Source organism: Carassius carassius, chromosome 7 (assembly GCF_963082965.1).
Source record: "Carassius carassius chromosome 7, fCarCar2.1, whole genome shotgun sequence".
NCBI lineage: Eukaryota > Metazoa > Chordata > Actinopteri > Cypriniformes > Cyprinidae > Carassius > Carassius carassius.
The window spans coordinates 12,349,712-12,367,005 of record NC_081761.1 but is presented as its reverse complement, the minus strand read 5'-3'; the positions used below and the strand labels follow the sequence as shown (position 1 = coordinate 12,367,005).

The 17,294-nt window shown below is 35.0% G+C and overlaps 1 protein-coding gene across 2 annotated transcripts; it reads left to right on the top strand.

The window, feature by feature from the left end:
* Positions 1 to 477: 477 nt before the first annotated feature.
* LOC132143551 (mast/stem cell growth factor receptor Kit-like) lies at positions 478 to 16,529 on the top strand. 2 transcript variants are annotated; one of them, XM_059553872.1, is made up of 22 exons: positions 478 to 607; positions 2,738 to 3,001; positions 3,470 to 3,754; positions 4,561 to 4,700; positions 4,790 to 4,958; positions 5,055 to 5,241; positions 9,274 to 9,389; positions 9,482 to 9,596; positions 9,844 to 10,028; positions 11,498 to 11,604; positions 11,691 to 11,817; positions 12,577 to 12,681; positions 12,866 to 12,976; positions 13,192 to 13,330; positions 13,432 to 13,493; positions 13,590 to 13,690; positions 13,842 to 13,964; positions 14,442 to 14,553; positions 14,661 to 14,760; positions 15,649 to 15,754; positions 15,841 to 16,177; positions 16,311 to 16,529. In XM_059553872.1, the coding sequence occupies exons 1-21, from the start codon at positions 553 to 555 to the stop codon at positions 15,997 to 15,999; spliced, it is 2,868 nt and encodes a 955-aa protein (XP_059409855.1). In that variant the 5' UTR covers positions 478 to 552; the 3' UTR covers positions 16,000 to 16,177; positions 16,311 to 16,529. The 2 variants fall into 2 exon arrangements, with proteins under 2 accessions (XP_059409855.1, XP_059409854.1); XM_059553871.1 differs by having other exon boundaries at positions 13,432 to 13,690.
* The last annotated feature ends 765 nt before the right edge of the window (positions 16,530 to 17,294 follow it).

The following is a 17,294-nucleotide window of genomic DNA, read 5'->3' as shown; positions in this document are numbered from 1 at the left end:
TCAAGAGTACATGTGTCGACCCCCTGCGTTCATGCACAACATCAAATGGAGTATACTTTAAAAGGAAATGCATTTCAATGTATGCATATGCCAGTGCATAAGATACTAAAAAGTATACTTTGGGGTTAAGAATGATATATGGATAATGAGGACTAGTAAAACTGGTCCTTATAGATGTTCCTGCTTGTCCACCTTAATAGCAGTGAATGTTTTTTAGGAAAATTGCAAAATAGAATAGTCTAAAAGTTTTGATGAAACTGAAAAAGAAAGAAATCCCTATTTGATTACATAGAATTAATTAAAATAAAGTAGCAATTAGAAACAAAATAGACACTAGAAGATTGAAGGCATAAGTGTTAAAAGGGCTTGCCACAGAGTGCGAATATATATATATATATATAGAGAGAGAGAGAGAGAAAGAGAGAGAAAGAGAGAGAGAGAGAGAGAGAGAGAGAGAGAGAGAGAGAGAGAGAGAGACTTGAAGACACAGTCAGTTGTGGATGAGTCGTAGCTACTAATGTACGGAGACACGAACACTCACAGACTGACGGAATGGGTCACGTTTGGTTTTTATGCACAGTTCTAATTTTATTCGCCTTACCTGGAGGTAAGATCATACAATATTTTCAGATGTTCAGAAAAAAAATGTTTATTTGTTTATTTCATTATTTTCAAATAGGCCTTTGTTGTATTTTTCGCGAATTATTTTGGCTACGTAATTCATAAGTGTAGCCTGCTGTTAATTATGAGCGGATGATTAGGCTAATATCTCGAGAATTATCCAATTGTTTTGACGACAGATGCAGATGATGACCGTTAAGAGTTAGATTTTCGTCCATCTGTACTCTCTGTGTGCATATTCAATAGTTATAGTGGCTCACTGTCAATTTAAAAGGATAATTGATTTATGTCTATCTGAACGAGACAACTATTGATTAATTTGAAGTTAACTCACGCACCGCGCGAATCTCATGTGTTCTGCACAATGTCAATAATTAACTAGCATGTAATTAGAGTCGCTTCAAATAAATCCAGTGCAGAACGAGCAGTCAATTATCTAATAAACCTACTGTCAACATAATGACCACAACCTTTATAACAGCTACAGGCCGTGTCACAAACTGTTCTTTCCTAACGGTCGGTTTGTTGTTACCTGCTCGAGATTTTCTGATAACTGAGCTGCAAGCAACATGCGTCCGAGGAAAAAAAGCTTCACGTGTAACATTTTATAGGTGAGATCACGAACTGTTTCAACGTCTATTACTTAGTGTATTTGTGCTGTTTCAAGTTTACTAGTTCTAATATATATATATATATATATATATATATATATATATATATATATATATATATATATATATATATATATATATATATATAAAAATTCAAATTAGGTTGCTTGAATAAAAAAAAAAATATATATATATATATAAATATATATAAAATATATATATAAATATATATATATAAATTTATATATATATATATACATTTTTTTTATTTTTTTTAAGCAATCTAATTTGAATCATTTTCATTCAAAAAATAATAAACGGGAAACAGAAACTATCTTCAAAACTATAAAACATACATGTGAACGTGTTCTTTTTTTTCTTTACTACATTTTCTAACTAAAGTTAAATGTATTACAACTCGAGCCTTACTTCAGAAGGCTAGCCTAATTTTTATCGAGCTGAAGCAACAACCCAATAACGAATAACCCCTAACATTGCCAACATTAACAGAAACTGTCAGGACACTTGTAAACACAGTCAAGGGAATGTGTTTTAAAGTATTATTCAAAACGCATCCCTGAAAACAATTATACCTTAAATCCTTAAAGTGCCATCAATGTTATGAGTATTTTTGATTAATTCTATGCTCTTTATTCTGCTGGTGTTGTCATAGTCTCGCCAGTAAAACGTGCATCTGTTACGCGAATGATTGAACGTTGTAATCTAGCGGGAAACATCGGGACCGTTAATTAGGCAAATGAGATACAGACTTCGGCTATCCTGAAAAATTGCCTGTATTAGTCACTAATGCACCCGTTACAAACCCTTACTTCACTTGATTCACTTGCGTCGTGACGTTTTGTTCATCTGGACAATAAATCATGGTGATGTAACCGATTACTCATGGTGCGGTTAATGGGAGATGGTAGAGCTAATTGTTCAAAATATGAACAAGTCATAAAAAAGTAAACAAATTTGGATGGATATCACGAAATCTGTGAAGGTCACAATCCACCTCTCATAAATTAAATTAATATAATTATTTATTTATTTATTTATTGTTTGCATAAAATCCTATGTTTTTAAAGCAAAGTGAATAATAGGTAAAATAGTGAATGAGATTTGAACTCTAAAAGTGAATGTTCCTAATGTACATGAAAAATATTTTACAATTATTCTTTTCATTATGATCCATAACCATTTATTTTATGATAAATGTTTTATTTATTTATTTATTTTGTTTACATACTAGATGGGATCCAGGAGGTTTTTATTATTATTATTTTACTTGTCATGATTAAAATGTTCAGAGCAGAGTATTGCTTTGATAATATCAGCCATAGGTTACTTGCTTTTAAAGTCATCACAGTCACATCTACCATAAAGACCTTCTCACCTTCAAGGATTTGTCGACTCTCAACAAAATGATGTTTTAACTGATTGGATGCGTCCGTTGATTAGCTCTGTATGCACAGTGAACAGATTTGTGTGTGTTTGTATTTCAGGGTGGTTTGAACCTGTTATCACTCCCAATGCCACTCATCTGGTGATACCAAAAGGTGGACAATTGCAACTCAGTTGTTTTGATAATGCAGAGGCGAACAATGTGCAATGGATGCGAGAAAAAGGTCGTAAAATTGAGGGAGGGCTAGAGGAAAATGGAGCTAGTTTTATCCTCCTCACCTCTACACAGGTACAGCATATGGGCCGTTACACCTGTGAAAACATACAAACGAAGGAGAAGAGCTCCATCTACATCTATGTGAAAGGTGGGTTTTATTGTACGTTTACACAATTTTATTTATTTTTATTTTTTTATTTGTGGGGTTTGTTTGTTCTTTGGACTCAGTTCCCACACTTTAGTCCTGAAGGAGTATTAAACCCTGAATAGGTTTTTGTTAAAGCACAAATGCATGTCTTTAAGCTGTGTACTCAAACCACACCTTAGTGTATATCTGGTTTATTTTCCTTTATTTGTGTTATTGCTTACTGTCATTGAATGACAAAGGTGTTTTACCAGTAAAATTGTGATAAACCTTTTGGACACACTCATTTACTTAGTATTTCCTCATACAAAAATCCTTCCAGCATTTAAAGTAACACCCTTTGTCTTGTGCTCACTTTTTTTCCCTTTTTTTCCTTATTCGCCTTTGATTTGCATGTCTTTTGTTCCCCTTACTCATCTCTCTCTATATTATTTGTGCTTAAAATGTCTCCTTATTCACTTTTTCTGGCAGATTTGGAGAATCCTTTTGTACGCTCCATGTTGGATGGCATTTTGGTGAGGGAAGGAGAAGATGGCACTCTTCCTTGTTTAGTAACAGATCCAGCTGTCAATCATATGTCCCTTCTGACCTGTGGGGGCTCTGGTCTACCAGCTGGTTTCACCTACAATGCACACCCCCAGAAAGGGATCACCATCAAAAATGTCTCCAGAGCTTTTGAGGGTTGCTACATTTGTGCAGGAGAGATGGATGAAAAACCTGTGAAATCAAGCCCGTATAACTTGGGTGTACGGCCAGGTGTGTAAGAGGTATAGGAATAGGTCACCCAAAAATGACATTTCTGTCAAAATTTTTTGGATCAACTCGCCCTAAAGTTGTTCTAAATCTATTATGAGTTTTTGTTTTATTATTATTATTCTGCTGAACAGAAAAAAGGTGTTTTGAAGAGTGTGAGTTACCAAACAGTTTCCGGTACCCATTGACTTCCATAGTAGGGAAAAAATTGTATGGAAGTAAATGGGCAATTGTTTGGTTATCCACATTCTTCAAAAATATATTATTCAGCAAAGATGCAATGAACTGATCAATAATAACAATAAAGAAATGTATAACAATACAAAGATGTCTGTTTCAAATAAATGCGGTTCACTGAACTTTAAGTTCATCAGAGAATCCTGAAAAAAGTATTCCAGTTTTCACAAAAATACTAAGAAGCAAAAACTGTATCGATAATAATAAGAACCATTATTTTAAAAACAATAATTAAGTATCAAATCAGAATATTAGAATGATTTCTGAAGGATCATGTGACTAAAGTAATGGCTGCTGAAAATGTATCTTTGCCATCAAAGGAATAAATTACATTTTAAAATATATTGAAATAGAAAATCGTTCTTTTAAATAGTATTAATATTTCACTTAAAAAATTAAATAAATGCAACCATGGTGAGCATAAAAGACTTCTTTCAAAAACATAAAAAACTCTTGACGAGTAGTATATATCATTATGATGTAATGGTTTATATACATATACTGTATACGGTATAGAAACAAATAATTGTTTGCCTATGCTTTAATGTGCCTATATGCTGTTTCTAATACAGTTCCGGAGACGGTGCCATCGATCAGCCTATCCAGAATCGAAAATGTGATTCTGATTCAGGGTCAGGAGTTTGTGCTCAACTGTAGCACCATCAACATCAACCATGATATCAGCCTGAGCTGGAGTATCCCTTCTGAAACGGTTAGATCCAAACATTTGTCACATAATTTCAGATTGCTTTCTGTAAGCACAGTACCTAACCTGGGCTGTTATTGTCAATCATCATTTAGATAGCAATGCAAAGCAAAAAATCAAACATCCTGCCCGGTTCTCGAGAATACCAGCGCTCAGCAGGACTGCACATCAAATCTGTGAAGATGAATGACTCAGGAGTCTATCGCTGTATTGCAAGGAATGAGAAAGGTGTCTCTATGGCAACTGTCAATCTGGAGGTTTACGGTAAGAAACTTGGAATGAAGCTGGATCAAACAGTCATTTTCAAACAAACAATTGGCTAAACAACAGGAAATCTGCATGTGTGTGTATGTGTGCCAGAGCATGGTTTCCTTAACCTTACGGAGGGAGAACACAGGGTGGTGGAGGTGAGAGAGGGAGAAAGCCTGACCCTCAGCGTGGAGATGACTTCATACCCCAGTCCCACCGAAGTCTACTGGATCTATAACAACCAACAGCTCAAAAACACATCTGAACACGTCATTTCACTGCACAACCAGCAGTACAGGTAAGCACACCTGCACATACACACACAAACAGTCAATTCTATGGTAAATCCACTATTGTTTTTATCCATCCACAAAACTTTGCTGGGCCTCAGATGTCACTGTTTCATTAAAGCTGGTAAATTAAAATCAAGAACACACTGCAGAACCAAAGTTCCAGTGGGTGAGGTTGGAATCAGATCCAGCTCCTCCCACCTTACATATCCCTAAACCTAACAGTCTCCACCCAATGATCTCTAAACCTACCCATCTCCACCATTAAACCTATCTCTACCCACTGGATGGATCTTGTGTACTGCAATGAAGGGCTACTGTCAAAATCAGTATATGAGCAGGTGCAGTGCCGGCCCGAAGGGTTGTGGGGCCCTAGGCGAGATAAAAAAAAATTGAGCCCACCGTAAAAACAGTGAGAAGAGAGCACATAAAATACAATTTCAATATTTAAGTGTATACATTTTTATTACCTGTAACATACTCAACATGTAATACATGTGTAAAAATATTTAGTCAGATTTAAATTTGGAAAGAGGAGGAGACCTTTTTTTAGCATGAATTAGTGGGATGGATAATTAATTGATTATTTAATGAAACATGCTGAATGTGGCCTAATTTTCTCTCACATATCACACAAGTATGTCTGTGATCATGGGCATCATCACATTTATTAAATCAAGTATTAATACTATACTAATAAATAATGTATTATGTTTAGCGAAACATACCTTTACTTTGAGCCTGCTTTTCTCCATCTGCTTTTCACTTCTTTCTTTTTTCGGCTCCGGAAAGATATTTTGGATGTTTGGATGCCATTTAATTTAAAATGAAAATAGCATCAATGTGCATTGCATAAATTAGAAATACGTCGATCAAAAAAAGCAACCAGACTTATGACGTTATATAACTTTAGACTTATTTAAGACACTTTCTCGAGTATATATCGAAAGGAATTTACAGAGATATGGAGATATGTGGCTAAGTGGAATATGTGGAATCTGTACTAGGAATACGTTAACGACATTCTAGTTCACCCAATAGTATGGAATGATATTGCGGACTTTATTCAAAAGGCATTGCAAATTGTATTTGCAATTGCGTTTTCAATTTGTGGACGCATAAAATGTGACATAATCCAAACGCAAATGCAAATCGCGCATTACCGTTTTCATTTTCGATTAAGTGAACGCACAGTGTCTGCCAAATTTAAAATGGAAATGCAAAGTCCGTTTGCAATTGTGTTTCCCATATCTTACGAGCTATGAGCCTGTCATATTTAAATAGCAATATTAATTACCACATTTGCCTTTTCACTCTCTCTGCACTGTGCATGTAAACTGCCAAAACTCAAATGGAATCGCAATACCTTTTGCATTTGAATTTCCAACGTCTACACGGAAACCTGTCAATCAAGTGACAGGGGTGGGGACATTTTATTGGGCGTGTTTGCATTGGGAAGTGACGATCGTACTAAAATGTACCATGTTTTTACTAGGGTAAATATGAGTTAACGATAGTGTTTATAATTAAGCCACAGTAGCCACAAATGTACAGTTGTCTGAGACGTTATGAAATGTTCTTTAACATCATGAACCATAAAATGTAGTCATTGTTCTGCTATTGTTTATTTTCATAATAGGTAAACACAGGCCACAAGTTAACACGGTCACATTTCCTTGGTTCAGCAGCTGCACGATGTACAGCCGAGAGTCCTGTCTTGAATCTAGAGATCTGGTGCTTATTCAGTGTAGCTTGGTAGTTCAGTGGTTAGTGACTGTCATTTCTCATGACATACCGTCTTTTAGCGCGTGTTCGAAACCCGGGCCGACACAGACGTTCTTTATTTTTTGTTTATCCTACTAACTTCAGCCGCTGATTTCGGACTTGCATCCTCAGTAGTATAAACTTTGTGCATTCGACTCGGGAGTGTGATGTCTGCGAGGACGCAGGTCCGGTAATTCTGCAAACAGCAGCGTACTTGATAACATGTCAGCTCGCCTTGACTACTGCAATTTTCCTCACTGTATGATCGCCCGTTTGGCGGCTGAAGTTAGTAGGATAAACAAAAAAAAAAAGAACGTCTGTGTTGGCCCGGGTTTTGAACACGCGCTAAAAGACGGTATGCCGTGAGAGATGACAGTCACTTACCACTGAACTACCAAGCTACACTGAATCATCACCAGATCTCTAGATTCAAGACAGGACTCTCGGCTGTACATCGTGCAGCAGTTTTTTATTATTATTATTATTATTATTATTATTATCGTTTTCAGCTATTTGTCATGTATGAATTATTCAGAGATATTCTTTTAATAAAATATGTTTTGTATTTTGCTCACCATCATTGTGAATTGTATCGTGTTTAATGGGGTCTGTGCATTACAAAAGTGTTTTAAATTTGACACATGACCTCTTATACTATGTGGGTATTTGAAAAAAAATAAAACAATAAAAATGCGTGACATCATTTGCGGGGCCCTCAAATCACAGAGGGGCCCCAGGCGACCGCCTGTATCGCCTGTTGGACGGGCCGGCACTGAGCAGGTGATATGATGTGTATTGTTATTTTTTGTTTGTATTTTCACAGAAAACACCACTATTTTTGTTTTCTTTTGATAATTTTGATAATTTGGCTAGACAGCAAAGATTTTGTCCATACATACAGTACAGACCAAAAGTTTGGACACACCTTCTCATTCAAAGAGTTTTCTTTATTTTCATGACTATGAAAATTGTAGAGTCACACTGAAGGCATCAAGGGCTATTTGACCAAGAAGGAGAGTGATGGGGTGCTGCGCCAGATGACCTGGCCTCCACAGTCACCGGACCTGAACCCAATCCAGATGGTTTAGGGGTGAGCTGGACCGCAGACAGAAGGCAAAAGGGCCAACAAGTGCTAAGCATCTCTCGGGGAACTCCTTCAAGACTGTTGGAAGACCATTTCAGGTGACTACCTCTTGAAGCTCATCAAGAGAATGCCAAGAGTGTGCAAAGCAGTAATCAAAGCAAAAGGTGGATACTTTGAAGAACCTACAATATGACATATTTTCAGTTGTTTCACACTTTTTTGTTATGTATATAATTCCATATATAATTCCACATGTGTTAATTCATAGTTTTGATGCCTTGAGTGTGAATCTACAATTTTCATAGTCATGAAAATAAAGAAAACTCTTTGAATGAGAAGGTGTGTCCAAACTTTTGGTCTGTTCTGTATATCTGGTCAATATTATTATATTGTGGTTTATTATTATTACTATTTTCAACAGTTTCAAGCAAATTGTTGAAATTGTCCTGCTAGCGGACAGTCCTTATTGTGAACTCTGAAATTATTGATACAGAAATGTATCAAAATGAACACTGAAACTGTATGTTTTTTATAAAAAAAAAAAAAAAAAAAAAAAAAAAATATATATATATATATATATATATATATATATATATATAGACATTATCTAATTGCAGTCTATTTTCACATATGATTGGTTGTAAATTACTTATTATCACAAGACTAAATTTACATATTATAAATAAAATTATTTGTAATTGAGCAAACTCTTGAACATCTTTGAAAATGTTACAACAAAAAGTAAATAAGACTTTTATAACATTATATTAAACTGTATATTTAATAGGGCAATTACTATTTTTACTATTTATGGAACTATTTCCATCTATGTTTATAAAGGGTTTATTTTAAGATGATGTTGCTACAGTTAAAGTACACAAATAAGTACTATATTGATTGTACTTACTATAGGGTTACTGTGACGTGCTTACTATAGGGTTAAGGTTACAGTTAGTTGCTTGGAGTTATGCATAATGTACTGTTATAACGATAGTGAGTACATGTGATGTGTAATTACATCACCTTAAAGTATTACCTTATACATTTTACTTTGCTATGTATTAAACATAAAACCACAATATAAAAAAAATGTCATGTTCATTTGTCAGCTGTGCATGTCCATTAGGTGTTTTCTAAAACTTCTGTTTGAAGATTACACAGACATTGAGTAACGTTTGTCTGGATGTTACAGGTACATCAGTAAAATAAGGTTGGTTCGAGTTCATGGATCAGAGGGCGGGATCTACACTTTCTCAGCCAATCACACATATGCATCTGTAAATCAGTCATTCACCGTCCATGTTATATGTGAGTTCAGAAGATTGACGGGACTTTACTTACCTTAAATAAACTTTATTTTCATACAGTCTTTATATAAATACCGTAAATCTCTCATTTAGGTAAACCAGTGATAGTTTCCCAGGAGGGGCCGGTTGATGGACAGGTGCGGTGTGTTGCTTCAGGATATCCTGTCCCAAAAATATCTTGGTACTACTGCGAGCCGCCACATACACGGTATGACTCACAGGCTAATAAAAGCCACTCACACTCCACAGCCATACAATAGCGCACATCTCTGACTTATATTATGTAAGTATAAGAGTAAACAAACTTTTGCATAGTCATGCTGTCACGAGACTGCAGTAAGTCATTTGGAATAGAATAGTGTTTCTTAGATTATTAAATGTGGTAAAAAATAATTAACATAATAGTTGTTTGTCATATTATTTTGCCTCTAAACAGCACTTATAACTTCTGACAGGTGCTCCCACCTGTTGAATGCGACACAGGCAGATGAGGAGTTTGCCGTGGTCAGAGTGTCAGGGGAAGAATTTGGACGAAGCGAGGTGGATAGTCGACTTAATGTCAGCAAAGGAAAATTTCACACACTTGAGTGTGTGGCAACAACCCAGGGAGAGCAGGCCTACACCCTCTTTTCCATCAGTGGTGAGGACACAAACGCACTCATGTTTACCTTGCTAGCTAAATGAGAATGTTCATTTTCATTTTTTTATGAAGCTAATGACACCATATTTTGCATTCAAAATGGCAAAATTTGCTTTAAAAAAGTTGAGCATTTGCATCACTGGATATTACTGTCGGTTATTTAACATTTCTATCATAAAACAGTAGTCAAATATTAAATGTTTTGCTACTTCCATCTTACCTCACTCTCTTTTAGTGTTAAAACAGTAAAAACAGTTTAGTGAACAGTAACTGGTCAGTAACACTTGGTCCCCTCAATGTCTATGGTGGTTACAGTTCTGTTGTAGCACAGTAGTTCAATCTCAGGACCAGAAAGAAGAAGATTTCTACAGACTTTACCCAAACACTAATGCTGCTTTCAGTTCCTTTGGGAAGCTGCTGTTTACATGTTCAGAAGTCATAATTATTATGTGATGTGTTTCAAGTGATTTTAGGACAAAATGGATGCAATTTCAAGTTTATTTTATTTCTTTTTTTTTCACGTAGTGATTACACAGGAAGCTTTTTTTTCGCACTAATGCAACAAAATGAATAGCAAAGAATGTGCATTAGTTCTGTAATAGATAATGTATCTTGTTGTTTTATTGTGAAAGAGAATGATGGGAAATGTAGTTTTGTCACACACTCCTTTGACCTCAAAGAAAGATAGAAGTAATTGTATTCATATATTTCAACTTTATTTCTTTATCTCACAATTTCCACAAGATATGACACAACTGTTTTTTATCATTAATAGAAACAACAAAACTGTTTCTTGAGCACCAATCAGCTTTTTCCAGTGATTTTTGAAGGGTCACGTGACACCTAAGACTTGAGTAATTGGTGCTGTAAAAATGCACATTATTACTGTTTTTAAAAATTTTTTTAAAATCTTTTAAAATCTGTACAGTAAAATACAGTCAATTGAGATTTGTACAGCCAAATTGAGATTTTGTCAGATTTAATTTAGCTTAACTTCATTTTAATTTAGTTTTCACTTTTAGTTTTATTAGCTCATAGTTTAGTTAATTATTAGCCAATTTCCCCAGACATACAAAACAACATTCTTGTTCTGTTGAGGTTGGCCTTTCATGTCTTACAGTGTTATTGAGAGCAGTAGATAGACACAAACCTGTTCACACATACACACACACACACACACACACAGTAACAGATAATCCCTGAAAGTTCTCAGACACACAGAGCTTGTTGAGAGATACGAGGGATTATTATTTTGTGCAGCGTGTGCACATTAGATTTTAAAACTGATTCTAAGCTCTTAAAATCCTCTGAACAACAGATTTAAAACACTCACCTACAACTCTAGCCTTATTAATATGGCACAGTGAATTAAGAAGTATTAATACAACTGGTTTAAACACAGATGTGGTGTTATATATTTTGAGTGAGTGTATATTGATAGATGTGTGGGTATGTGTTTCTCACCATAGAGAGAACAGTGCCCCATAAGCTGTTCACACCTCTGTTGTCTGGTGTCATGTCTACTTCTGTTCTGCTCAGCTTCTTTCTGGTGGTTCTGCTCTACAAATTCATGCAGGTACAGAGTCAAAACACTCACACTAGACACCATGAGTAGCAGAGAATTGTTAGTAATAAATTCTGTCATATAATTTTCTGCCATAGAAACCCAAATATGAGATCCACTGGAAAGTGATCGAAAGTTTTGATGGCAACAGTTATACCTACATAGACCCAACGCAGCTGCCTTATGACCCCAAATGGGAGTTTCCACGGGAGAGACTGCGTTTTGGTAAAGGCATACACAAAATTTAAACATCATTATGTAATCTGAGTAATAGTGTGTGTGTGTGTGTGTGTTCACTGCTCTGTGTGTGTGCATTTCGGATGGGTTAAATGCAGAGCACAAATTCTGAGTATGGGTCACCATACTTGGCTGAATGTCACTTCACTCACTAATATATGCAAAACTGCTTGTTTTATAACTCCACAGCCTTCCTACTACATTTAATACATATATAGTACATGCATTGCCGTTTAAACCTTTGGGGTCAGTAAGTTGTTGTTTTTTTTAAAAGAAATTCATAGTTTTATTCAGCAAGGATGCATTAAATTGATCAAAATGTCAAAATCGAAAAATGTATTCAGTTTCTCGTTTCCACAAAAATATTAAACAGCATCACTGTTTTCAACATTGATAATAATAATATATGTTTTTGAGAAGCGAATCAGTATATTTCTGAAAATTAACTTTTGCAATCACAGAAATAAATAGTACTTTAAAACATTAAAATACAAATAAAATTGTAATAATATTACTGATTTACTGTATTTGTGATCAAATAAATGCAGTCTCGCTGAGCAAAAGTTACTTGAGAGATTTAAAAAAAAACTAACTTTGGAAGGGTAATGTATGTACTATAATTAAAAATCCCATAAAACTATATAACTACAATAATCATCTACTTGATTTCTTATTTAAATGGTGTGAATTTTTTAAAAATAATAATGATAAATAAGAGCTAAAAGTTTTTTTTTTGTCACAACGAAGGTAAAGTCCTCGGCTCTGGAGCATTTGGGAAAGTGGTGTCAGCTACAGCGTATGGACTTTGCTCAGCTGATACAGTATCCATCGTTGCTGTAAAAATGCTAAAACGTAAGTATTTATATGCCTACATGTATGATGTAATGTGTAAATCATGTTTAGAAAGACTCCAATCACTGGTTGATAAAATACATAAAACTTGGGTTTATTGTTGTTTTCCTGCAGTATATTTTTAATCACGTTAACGTGTTTAATCTAACAAATGAATGTATGTGTCTCTGAATGTTTCCCAAAGCGAGTGCTCACTCCACTGAGAAAGAGGCTCTAATGTCAGAGCTGAAGGTTCTGAGCTACATTGGCAATCATATAAACATTGTCAACTTGCTTGGTGCCTGTACAGTAGGAGGTATGTGAATAATAGTGGTCACAGATTAAAGATATTTATGAGTTTATTATAAGATGTATTGTATTTGTCTTTTCCCTTATGTCAATCCAGTTCCATATTTTTATTTTTGGGTTCTGAGATTTATACAGTCACTCATGGTTAAGATGACACAAAGCTGAAATATTTTGACATAAAATTCATTTGTGGAAAATTATTAAAGTGACATTTTCCAACAGGCCCCACTCTGGTGATCACAGAATACTGTTGCTATGGCGACCTACTGAATTTCCTGAGAAGAACGCGGGATGCATTTTTCAGTTCCAAAACAAGCGATGGATATTACAAAAATCTGCTCAGCCAAACACAGCTTTCAAGGTAAAATATGTGTGTGAGAAATATGGTGCAGATGTATAGATGTCCATTGTTGGGTTTTAGTAATGTTATACACCATCTATTATATGCATGAACACACACAGAGAGGGCACTGATAATGGATACATGCCCATGAGGTCGTATCAGAAAAGATCGAATCAGACAGGTAGGTGCATTTCAAAAGAATACAAGCAAAATACAACCACTTTTACCCCCAGCATCTTTTTAATTTATAATTTTCATTCTGTATCATCTCTCTCAGAATGGTGCGATGATAAAGATGATCTCTCTTTGGATACTGAGGATTTACTCAGCTTCTCATATCAAGTTGCTAAAGGCATGGACTTCCTCACATCCAAAAATGTAAGTGTATATTAGGTTTATTCACCTCTCAAATTTCAGAGTGAGTTGAACATGCAGACCTTGAAATGTTATGCTTTCTTGATTCTCATATTGAATTTTTGTCTCAGTAGTGAATATGTCTTTTTTGATCTGTATTGCTATGTATTTTAAGTGTATTCACAGAGATCTGGCTGCCAGGAATGTATTACTGACTCAGGGTCGGGTAGCAAAGATATGTGATTTCGGTTTGGCACGTGACATCACAAGAGATTCCAGCTACGTCCTGAGAGGAAATGTGAGGAAGTGCAGTATATCATTTACCACACTTACACCTCTATATTAATATTCAAAATATCTAATATTCTTAGATTTTATATATATTTATATATCTCAAATGAGCCATTCATTTGAAGGTATAGCTCTATAATCATTTACTCACACTTATGTCATCTGTATGACTTCATTTCTTTTGTGGAACACAAAAGAAGATATTTTGAAGAATGTTTTAGCTATTTAAGTTCATATAATAATACAAAAAAAAGGTAAAAAAAAAAAAAACGACCCCGTGGATTAATATATCGACAAACAGTTTTCAAAATATTTTCTGTGCTCCCCAGAATTCTACACTGGTTTGAAAAAACATGATGTTGAGTGAACGATGCATAAATGTTCATTTTTGACTATCCCTTTAGGTTTGCGAATGTGATACCATATTACCCAAAAACATGTTAATACATTGTTTGGTATCATGTATGTTGTGTTTTCTGTCTAGGCACGTTTACCTGTGAAATGGATGTCCCCAGAGAGCCTGTTTGCTTGCGTGTACACTTTTGAGAGTGATGTCTGGTCCTATGGCATCCTATTGTGGGAGATCTTCTCTCTGGGTATGTATGAGCTGGTATCAGGCTTATTAAATATCACACCTACCCATAATACAATGCCTGTAAGTGAATCATTATGAAGGTCTTATGAAGTGAAAATCCGCCTGCAGGTAACATGCCATATCCGGGTATTCCAGTTGGATCCACATTCTATAAGATGATACAAGATGGATACAGAATGAGCGAGCCTGAGTTTGCCCCAAGTGAAGTGTAAGAGAATTTTACCTGTCTATAAACAGCTCAGTGTTTTATATCTATAGCATGCACACTATCAATAAAAAGTTTGGAGTTGGTAAGAAACTTCTCGAAAGTGTGACTTTTTTTCTTAATATAAACTTGCAATTGCAAGAAAATAGTCAGAATTGTAAGGAAAAAAAGTCGCAGTTGCCTTTTTGATGTTATTCCGTTGTAGAAAAAATTGTTTTCCTGCAGTATATTTTTAATCACGTTAACATGTTTAATCTAACAAATGAATGTATGTGTCTCTGAATGTTTCTGAATGTTTGAAAAAGTTTGGAGTTGGTAAGAAACTTCTCGAAAGTGTGACTTTTTTTCTTAATATAAACTTGCAATTGCAAGAAAATAGTCAGAATTGTAAGTTGCCTTTTTGATGTTATTCCGTTGTAGAAAAAAACTAAACAAATATATGTAAAGCCAGAATTAAGAGAGAAAATGTTAGAATTGTGAATTATAAACAATTGCCTTTTAGATTTATTTTATAATGTGGCATAAACTTTATTAATTTTCATACAAAGCTGAATTTTCCACTGAATCCTTCCCTTCAGAAATCATTCTAACAAAATGATTTGGTGCTCAAGTAACATTATTATTAATTTTGTGCTGCTTAATATTTTATGGAAACTGTGGTACATTTTTAAAGGGTTCTTTCATGAATTTACTGACACTTATCTGAAAAAATTCTTTTTTGTAACATTATAAATGTCTTTTGTAACAATTAAAATGTTTTAATGTGTCCTTGCTGAATTATTATAAAGTATTAATTTATTTTTATTAAAAGAGACTGACCTCTAACTTTTGTAGGTTATATCTCTGTGTCTGATGCACATGATGACAAGGCATTTGTGTATGTGTTTTCAGTTATGAGGTAATGAGATGGTGTTGGAGTGCAGACCCTCTGAAGAGACCAACCTTCAAGAAACTGGTGGAAAGGACTGAACACCTGCTGTCGGAGACCACCAAACATGTAAGTTTTGAGTCACCTTTGCTCAAAAATTGCATGCATTGAACCAGTTTCTTCAGTTACTTCAGGTTTACCATTGTGTCTTGCAGGATTACTTGAATCTTAGCACTAGTGGCAGCTGTGAGGCGTTTGTTCCTCCAGGCCTGCAGAGGGCAGAAAGGCTGAGCTCTGTGGGCAGCTCGACAGCCTCAACTCAACCCCTGCTGCAGGCAACAAATGATGTTTTTCTGGAGCATCAGAGCATATAAATGACATCTCGTTCCTTGTTTTGCCTCATTTTCTCAATAGGTTTGACCTAAATGCCTTATTCTCCATTTAAGTTCTAACTGTAATAGTGGCATTTAAGTGCACCCTCCTGCTCTCTGTTTGGCTAAATGCAACTCCATTGGCCTCGTCTTCCATTATATTTCAAACTACTCAAGACACGTGTCAAACGTGCACAAACTACTAGCTACTACTAAATATTGTAGAAACATAATTTTCTGTAAAGTTGCTTTGTAATGATTTGTATTGTAAAAAGCGCTATACAAATGAACTTGAATTGAATTGAATTGAACAGCATTTCCAGCCACGTAACTGTTAATGTATTTTTCAAAATGCAGCTGGGGCTCCGTTTTATGGTATTGATCTACATAGTATTTTGAGTGCATGAGCAGCTAATGTGGCCATGCAAGCATTTAGATATAGAACCTAATGTTACCTCATCAGATAAATGACCAGCTCTCCTGATGAAATCATTGAGTAGTGACCTGTGATGAATTTGTGTTTTGTATTCTTTTGCCTTGACTGAACAGTAAGGTAGGCCAGTGGAGTTACGATACTGAACCCAAGGTGATTCCCATTTAATGTCACTATCTGAAGCACTTAATAACAACAAATGGAGGTTGTCGTTAATGCATTTGTACTATTTTCAGCATGTGATTACTCTCAAGTGAGTGTTATATTGCATTAATGTACTGTATCTATGAGATCCCAATCTCAGCTTCAAGCTGTACTTACTGGTATTAATGTCATATTTATTAACAACCTAGGATAAGTTTTTTTTTTGGCAATTTTTGCTTGAGTTTGGAATTGAAATTTTTTGAGCTGTTGAGAATGTGTGTGTATATATATATATATATATATAAAGTTGTTTGTTGCTGTGTAAAACTGAGAAAATCATGATTGGATTTCTTGTAATAACTGAATAGGTTCCATTCTTCAAAAGTGGCTAACTTGGCTCCTTTACCTGGAGTAAGACACAATTTTACATTCTTGAAGAAAGTTGATAAACATATCAGACATCTGCTTGTTGTGAATTAACAAGCTAATTATCCCAGTAGATGTCCAACATTTAAGCAAAGTTATTAAAAAATGAATCCAGCTGACTTAACCACGTTTAAAGGATGGAATGTTGGTCTCAAAAAGAATGAAATGTTTTTGAATGTTGACTGTGACAAATAACTGCTATGAGATTTGACTCTGTAAATATCTGAAGTGTCAGCTATTTTTTAAACTTTTAGAGTGTAATGTCAGGGGAAGAAGGCCAGTAGTAAGTGTTCCT